Raw genomic sequence first — 9,456 nt, forward strand, 5'->3', positions numbered from 1 at the left:
TCACACATTAAACCAAATAATCGTCACACGTTTATCACCACAGGTGCACGTGTATTCGGCTAAATATTGACCTTCCTTTGGGCCGACCAATATTCCCATGAATAACACGTGCACAAACACTTTTTAACATTCTAAGTTAGTCAATTTTCACAAGAGAGGTTGCTTTGGCAACATGTTGCTTCAATTAACTAACTGTCGAATATTATATCTCTTAAAAGAGTCTTTTGTACCAAAATTTGAGAAGGAGAATCACCAATTTTGCATATTTTGATTAGTTTTAAACTTTAGGGGCCTTAAGATTAATAATTCAAAACTTTAAGGGGGGAAAAATTAGTTAATTCCAAACTTTAGGGGTTGAAATTAATAAACTTGAAACTTTAGGGACCAAAATTAATTAATTCAATACTTTAGAGGATCAATTAGAACAAATTTTAAAACTTTAGGGGCCAAATTGACCAATTCAAAACTTTAGGGATCAAATTTTAAAAATTTGAAACTTTAGGGGTCAATTTGAATTAATTATGAACTTAGGGGGCCAATTTGAACTAGTAATTAAAGTTCGAGGGCTTTAATTATAAATTCAGAACTTTAATAGCCCGAATTAATTAATTTTAAAACCTTAGGAACTGAATTATTAAATTCGAAACTTAAATGCCCAAATCTCAATATAACTTAAAGGTTAGGGACTGAAACCTTAATTTTATAACCCTAACCCTAATTGCAAGAGACTGAAACCTTAATTTTATAACCCTAATTGCAACCAGGGGCCTCAACTTATCTAATTTATAGAGGAAGCCCCCACCCCCAAATTCAACCAAAAATCAGAAACCCTAAAAAAAAATTTCTTCTCTCTTCCTTGGCGGCGCCGCCCCTTACAGATTGGCCGGCGCCCCTTTCTTCTTGGCAACCTCTAGCAGCGCCGGGCGCTACAGTGTTGGCAGCAACGCGAGGAAAAAAAACTTCAAACCATTTTTTTTTTTTGATATTTTCTGAATCTTTACTGAAATCTAAATTTAAAATCCATATAATCCATAATCCAAAATTTCAAAAATAACAAGAATTATACCACAAAAAATTTTCAAATTTAACAAAATATATAACCAAAAATTGTTAAATCTGAAAATTTCAAAATATATTGCAAGAACCAAACTAAAACCTTTGATTCTCAATGATTCAACATAAAAAGGCTTTGATACCACTTGTTGGAGAATTTAGTGCTTTAAATTACCGGATCTTTCATGTTAAATCATCAAGAAATATAAGAATTAAAGTGGAAGCATACCTGAATCAGACATGGTTAATGCAATATGAATTTCGCGGTATGATCTTCCAAATCTACACGCAGTCTCCTTTTCCTCTCTGTGATGGGATGCAGTAGAGAATGAATAATACGTTGCATGTGATTTGGGGACCATAACGTATTTATATAGGGATGCCCTTTGACCTAATTCGGCCCATCATAAAATTATGACTTGGGCCCGGTCTCTACACATATTTAAACACATACTTTAATTGGATACATTAAACCCCAAAATGGAAACCTTATTAGATCACTTTAATTGGGCTCAACCGAATTCGATATCCTATAATTTAACACACAATTATTCACACATACAAGCTCATTTTTAATTAAAAAATCCTTACATCTATCACTATTCTCAAGTTTTTGTAACATAAATCCAAAGGCAAACATTTTTGTAAATAACTGTGTGAGCAATAAAGATAGTTCTGAATAATGAGAAAAAATATTAATCAGTTTATTTTGAAACACTCAAATAATCTGTAAAATGACACAGAAGAAAGGACAAAGAAAAGAACTCAAATTCCATTTCCATACAAGATTATCATGAATCTAATAAAGAATATTTATGAAAACACACAAATATTATCATGAAGAATAGATCAAGAATCCCTTATATACACAATATTGTAAAACAATTTACCGGAGAGAGTATGTTTCGGCAGAATCCCAAACAAATACTTAAAAAATCCCTCAAGATTGAGTCTCTGGCGAAGAAATATGTAGTGGTGCCTCAACTCGTACAGGCTATTCAACTGAACTTAAAAAAATACCTCAAGATTTAACATGCAGTATATTTCTTTTCCTTTTGCTCCTATGTTACCATCTCCCTAAAAGTTAAAGCTCTGTCAAACGGGTCCCCAATAATCACTGAACTTTACCAAAGGCTTTCACCAGGTCACTGAAGTTTAAAATCACCTAAGTCATCACTGAATTTTGTAAAATGTTCCCACGGGTCATTGAACTTTGCAAAAGGTTTTCATGGGATTGAACTTTAAAAATCACTCCATTCATCACTAAACTTTGCAAAAAAATTCCTAAGAGATCAAACATTTTGCAAAGTTGAGTGTCTCCGTGAAAATCTTTTGCAAAGTTTAGTGATGAATGAGGTGATTTTCAGTGATCTCGTCAAAACCTTTTGCAAACTCCAATTGTCTTAAGTGATTTGCAAAGTTCAGTAATCAATTTCGACAGTGCACTGTTAGTGAATGTAGTTGGACAAATGAAAGAAAAAAAAATAAATTGAAATCTATGGTATATTAAATTTTGGAGATAAACGCTATTAAGATGAATAACCTAACTCACATTTGCCGTAAACTTGAATATCTTTAAGTCAGCCAACTCACAACATATTTAGACAAATAAGTTTGTTCTGGTTTACTTTATTTTTAAATTCAATGTCACGTGAAAATGAGTTACGAACACAATGAAGATAGGAGACTGACATCTTCATTTTTAGAATTATGTCCTTATTTTTATTAGTAGGTTTCCATATCACTTGAACTCTTGTTCGATTTTGCAAAAAGTCAATTTTTATTTCAATTAAATTTTAATCAAATTTTAAAACTAATTCAAACAAGTTCTATGTCTAGGGGTCTTTCTACGTCATGTAAGAGTTTAGGGACTAATGGAGTTTTCCTCCAATAGTGTTAAACTTTTCAAATTTTTTTTAATAATCGAGTTACTTTTAAGATTGAAGAACTAAGAAAAATGCTAGAGTTAAAAAAATAAAATAAAATAATAAAATAAAATTTTGGGAATTATTATTCATTACAATAGGCGCCAAATTAGGGTTTCTAATCCCTACTGTTTTAGGGTTTGTAAATCATGGCCGTGCACTTCTAATCCTACCCAACTTAGCCTCAAAAAGTTCCATCTATAAATACTAAAAGAAATTTTTTATCGCCGCCCTCCACCACAGAAAGAGAGAAAATATCCTCCGTCTTGATGGAAATTATTTGACAAAGATGTTGTACAAAGAGTCATTAAAATTTAAAATGTTGTTTAAAAAAATTGTATTTTAATTTTTGATCCCACAGTACAAATTAAACGTTTAACTCCGTCCCTGCCCTCGGTTGTACTACATCTTTATGGTCTTCATCTAATAATTACCATGGCCAGGCTTTACCCTCTCCTCGAACCTTTCTTTGTCAAAAGCTTAGTGTCGAAGCCCTAAAAAGTTCATCGAACGAGGGTCACTAGACAAAGCACAATGCCTTTAGCAATCAATCAACAATTTGCAACATAATCGCCGTATCTTGAGATAATATGTTTTATAAAGAAAATGTCTTATGAATTGAACTCCTAAATATCCACACAAAATCCTTGATGATTAAAGAAGTTATGAAAGGATTAATCCCCTAAAATAACTCGATCCAATAAGGAAACAAATTAGCAAAAGGGAAGGTTGTAACAAAACCCGATCCCTACATACCAACGGACTACGACACTTGAAATTAGGGCTACAAGCCTACAACTACTTAACCTAATTCCGCAAGGTTTCTTTCCCTATTTGACATGTACTAGTAAAGGTAAAAGCAAAAAATTCTTGACCCTCTAGCCAAATCCCTGCTTGTTTATCTTTATCACATTCAAGTTTAACCAAAACTCAGGGTTAAATTTGATTAAAAGTGTGATTGAAAAATTCATAAAAGTTATAGTTTCCATAAAAGATGTGATTAAAATTAATTTTTAAGTTTTCACTTAAATTTTTATCAACTTTTTGAACTAATTCAAACAAGTACTATGTCTAGGGCGTCTTTCTACACCATCTAGGAGTTTAGGGACTAATGGAGTTTTCCACCAGTAGTGTTAAACTTTTTTTAATTTTTTAGGGTTTCCAATCAGAATCATGCACCATATTAGGGTTTCCAACCCCTAGCGTTGTAGGGTTTGTAACTAATCCTACCCTACTTAAACTTCTAGCCTCAGAAAGTTCCATCTATAAATACTACAATGGATTCAAAGAAATTATTTATCACAACCCTCCACAGAAAGAGAGAAAATATCTTCCACCGTCTCTTGATGGAAGATCAACGCGTAGAGAAGAAAAGTGAACTACCAACCGACTTATTAGTAGACGTACTATCGAGGCTCCCTGAGAAGACTCTTTGCAGGTTCACCTGTGTTTCCAAAGAATGGAATAGCTTGATATCTTCTCCTCATCCTGGCTTTGTCAAAGCTTTGCGCCACCAACGACTTCATCGAAAATCTTATCTATATATTTGGGATAGAAGTATTTTCGGCGGATACGTTAAATCTCTTCACGTATCCATCGTGGACACAGTTAACGAAAGGATTCAGGAAAATTACTGTCTCCCTATTAAGAATGCTTGTATTTATTCCGTAATCTCGTGTCATAATTTTTTATGTTTCGTTCAGACAAAAATTTCTATTTGTAATCTGAATACCCAAGAGAGAGCAATTCTTCCTGATCATGCTCCTACTGATCATCTTGGTCATGTACGTATAGGTTTAGGGTACTCATCTGTTGGAAAAGAATTCAAAATTGTTGGGTGGTATACGCAGAAGAAGGATGGCATGGGGTGTGAAATTTTTAGTTTAACTGATCGTCTTAGATTCTAATCAGATTCGTGGAGATTGACTGAAACGCATCCTTTTGAATTCCTTAGCGAGCATTCTGTGTGTGTAAATGGAGTGATTTTTTGGCAGATACTTAACACAATGTTGGAGAATTTTTTCGAATGCATTTCTCTTCTTGCCTTGGATTTGGATGAGGAAGAATCCCAAATCATTTTAAGCCCAAAGCTCAGTACTGATACCGTTGCCTACTTGGTAGAGTTAAAGGAGTGTTTATATTTGGCACATTGTTCCAAAGGAAAAGCAATTGTGAAAATGTGGAGGCTGGAAGACCAAAAAAATAGTTTGTGGATTTCAGAATATTACATCAATTTTTCATCTATATGCAACGCCATTGTGCCACTATCAAGTGTATTGGTTGGTCATGTTGAAGAGCTGGTTTTTATTTCAATAAAAGGCAAAGGTCTGCTTTATTATAATGTAGAATCATGTACAATTAGAAAACCGGAAAACTTGGAGAATTTTACACTGCTATGGTATGCCTTTCCTTGTGTTTTGAAGAATATGGAGTTCTAAACAATGATGAGTAATTTTATTTCATTTATCTTTTACACATATTGATATGATTGATGACTATTACGTATTTATCTAATGTCTGTGCTGTAATTTGTTCCATTCATTGAACTTGGATTTTTCTTGATATAATAGGAAATAATTAATTTTGATATATAATAATTAATTAATTAAACATCTGATATTTGAAATGTTAAACTTGGTGTACGATTTATGAAATGGAATTTTTAAACCTCTTAGTTTCTATAATTTCCTATTTTGTTAAACATTTGCCCCGATTAGTAAAACGAATAAACAAATCGTTGAGGTTCAGCTCCTCTGTCTCTCTTCTGAGATCGGCAAGGTGTAAATCTGCAATCAGAATGAATTATGGATCGCTCATCAACCTCGAAATCTCGCTCTTGAAATGACTGAATCAAGGTACATAAAATTTTATTTTATGCATTTTTGTATGTATACACAACGATTTTTGTATCGTTTATCATTTTAGTGTGTCCTAGCTAACAGCCACTGAAGTAATAAAAATCATCCTAATCAACAGGTTAAAAGTTTGCTTCAATCATTACTTCTCCAACATAAGCTTTTTACTAGCTAATTTGTGTCCTGATGAAAGAAGAAACTTATAAGTGAGAAAAAGAAAAGAAAAAAGAGTGCAACATACTTCCATCAGGTTTATTGACAAACATCCAAGCCTTAGCTGCAGCTTCCTCTGCTATGCCTGCATGCATCTGAGATAACATACTATTAGTTTTTGTCACCACCACCTGGTAAAAGGCCGAGAGAGATAAGAGAAGAGGTATTAAAGGAATGACCACCAAGGCAATATAAAAATGTGCTGCAATGTTCAATTAAAGCATTCAAATTGGATGTCTCAGTTGTCAATCAACACCGAAGGATAACAGCAGTCTACAATGACATATTGGAGCATCTCCCCTGAGCTCTTTCCAGTCCTCCTCCCTCTAGTTCTCTGGGTCCTTCGGGAAATTAAATAGGTCCTCGTGATAGACGTAGTCTTCTTCTTCCTCTTCCCGTTCTTTACGAAGGCGCTTGGAGTTGAGCACCTTGGTGAAGCAGCAGATGTTGGACTCGGCCGTGTTTCCAGAATCTGAGTCATCGGGTCCTGTTTCGTGGGCGGTGCCTCGGGGCCAGTAGTACGATAGTGGTTCGTAGTCAGAGTCGGAATCCGACTCGGATTCATCTTCTGGGGTTTTGAGTTCCAATCGGGTCTCTTCCTCCTTCGACATTGTTGGTTTTCAGAGCTTCGTGTGAGCAAGAGCAGAATGAAGGATTGGAGATAAGGTGGGAAGGTAAGCGAATATGGAGTGTGGGTTTTATTATTGAATCACCAAAATGGACACTGTTGACCCCGAAAATTGGTCCTTCCACGTGGCCAACTGAAAGCTACTCCACGTGTTCCTCCCTGTGCACAATCAGCGAATAGTCAGGCGCACACGGCCGGAACCAGTGGGGGTAGTGGCGGCCATATATACTCCGACGGTCAAGTCAGGTTTAAGTGATCGGAATAGTACCAAGGGCTATGCAAATCAATGATAAAGGGGGAGGAGAAAATATATAAACTTTCTATGGAGTGCTATGTAGTAAGAGTTTCATTACCTTTGCCTCTTGCCAAACCTTGGGTATTTATAGGTGGTATAAACCGTTGGATCTGGGACGTGTGTATACATCTGACAATATGAAGCGTCCGCTCATAAGCGTCAATCAGCCGCGTTTGTAGAGTGGGCGGACAGTTTGTTTCTACTGAGTTGAATTGACATAAAGTTGATAAGTCACATCGACTAGCCTCATGGAGACGTCAAATCAATTTAAACTTTAGGTGGAGGACAAATCTCAAATTGGCGGCGGATCTTCCAAAGTTTCGTTATTGTGCGTAACGTACGAGGCAGTCAACCAGCATGGAACTTCGCGTAACGTGCATCGAAGCTTCGTGAATATGGTGCACTGACCCCTACAGACCGACGCGTTGGGAGATGGCTGAAACTTTGTAAAGTATGGGAGGTAACACATCGTCCGAGGCGATAATCCAAAAGGGTCTTCGCGTCAGGTGCGTCCAAACTTTATAAAGTTGAAGGAGGAGCTCATCTGCCACCGGTGCGCTGACCCAAAAGGCCGACGCGTTGGGATATGGCTGAAACTTTGTAAAGCATGGGAGGAAACGCAGCGTCTGAGGTGATGACCCAAAAGGGCCTTCGCGTCAGGTGCGTCCAAGCTTTGTAAAGTTGGAGGAGGAGCTCATCTGCCACCAGTGCGCTGACCCAAAAGGCCGACGGGTTGGGAGATGGCTGAAACTTTGTAAAGCATGCGAGGAAACGCAGCGTCCGAGGCGATGACCCAAAAGGGCCTTCGCTTCAGGTGCGTCCAAACTTTGTAAAGTTGGAGGAGGAGCTCATCTGCCACCGGTGCGCTGACCCAAAAGGCTGACGGGTTGGGAGATGGCTGAAACTTTGTAAAGCATGGGAGGAAACGCAGCGTCCGAGGCGATGACCCAAAAGGGCCTTCGCGTCAGGTGCGTCCAAGCTTTGTAAAGTTGGAGGAGGAGCTAATCTGCCACCGGTGCGCTGACCCAAAAGGCCAACGCGTTGGGAGATGGCTAAAACTTTGTAAAGCATGAGAGGAAACGCAGCGTCCGAGGCGATGACCCAAAAGGGCCTTCGCATCAGGTGCGTCCAAGCTTTGTAAAGTTGGAGGAGGAGCTCATCTGCCATCGGTGCGCTGACCTAAAAGGCCGACGCGTTGGGAGATGGCTGAAACTTTGTAAAGCATGGGAGGAAACGCAGCGTCCGAGGCGATTCAAACGTCAAATGATTTGACAACTGTTGCGTGTTTTCAAGGTGACAGTTGGGTGCCCTGCCCATTCTCCTAAAAGGCTGCTGCGGCTACTAATTATTATTGACTGCTGTTTGTAACAGAGGTAACGCGTTTCAAGTAAGCGTGAAAGTCACAGCGACATCTTGGGCGTAGATCAAATCTGGCGTTTCATTTCAACGGCCTAGATTGAAGATGCGATGAACGGCTTAGATTGATCGCATTTGAATTCAACGGTGGAGATCGGATTTTTTTTTCTATAAAAGGAGGACTCTGAGGTTTTCTCAGGCTTTCTACCCTTGCAAAACTAACATTATATTTTGCTCTCGAGTTATTGGCAATTTTTGGCGTTTTGTAAGCAATTCCGACGAGAAAACTAGACTTCCGGCGACCTTACACCATTTTCGGCTAGAAAAACCTCCAAACCCGTAAGTTTTAGTACCTATTTAGGCTTTTAAATTTTGAAAGAATGGCCTCAAAGGGGAGTTTTGGTTCGAGGAGAGGTTTAAAAATGGTGAGGGTGGACGAGCCCATTGTGGCGACCTCCTCAGAAATAGCCGAGGCAATAATGGGGGGAGAATATATGGAAACGACCAGATAGTCCACCAGATACCTCTGTGCATTGGGGGGCGTCGGACTACCCATCGAAATTAAGGGAGGCCGACCTGGGGAGACTTAGGACAGAGTATAGGATCCCTGATAGCGTAGATTTGATCCTCCCCGGGCCGGAAGAGAGAACATGCTACCCTAGGCCGAGCTGTGTGGCCATTAGGGAGGCGATCCTTAGGGTCGGACATAGGCTGCTCGTTCACCCATTCTTTAGGATGGTGCTTAGGTCCTATGGGCTAGCCCCGACGCAGCTCAATCCGAACTCTTGGAGCCAGATGGTGGGCTCCTGGATGTTGTGGAAAGAGGCGTCATTAGGGGTGGAGATGCCCCTTTCCGTTTTCCAAACCTTTTATATTCCTAAGGTTACCGCCGGGGGGGGGGGATAAGACCCGAGGATGGTATTACCTTACGTCATGGGGTTCCCACACTCCATTCGTGGTCGATTTGGTCGAGCTCCATCAAAGAATGGAAGAGCTCATGGTGCTGGGCAGCAGGGCAATGGGACACGATGGAGGGGGATCCCCTGGCACCTCTTACGGTTCCAACGAAGTATTCAACACTTAGTGAGTATAGTAGTAGTTGCTCCTTATATTTCTCTTCGGTTCGAATTG

At 38.7% G+C, this 9,456-nt stretch overlaps 1 protein-coding gene across 1 annotated transcript; it reads left to right on the forward strand.

Annotated features, from left to right (window-relative positions):
• Window positions 1-4,255: 4,255 nt before the first annotated feature.
• LOC111386643 (putative F-box protein At1g32420) lies at window positions 4,256-5,416 on the forward strand. The gene is made up of 2 exons (XM_023011111.1): window positions 4,256-4,847; window positions 4,890-5,416. Exons 1-2 carry the CDS (start codon window positions 4,256-4,258, stop codon window positions 5,414-5,416), a joined length of 1,119 nt encoding a protein of 372 aa, XP_022866879.1.
• Window positions 5,417-9,456: the final 4,040 nt, after the last annotated feature.

The sequence above is a fragment of the Olea europaea genome, unplaced genomic scaffold, assembly GCF_002742605.1.
Source record: "Olea europaea var. sylvestris unplaced genomic scaffold, O_europaea_v1 scaffold364, whole genome shotgun sequence".
Classification (NCBI taxonomy): Eukaryota; Viridiplantae; Streptophyta; class Magnoliopsida; order Lamiales; family Oleaceae; genus Olea; species Olea europaea.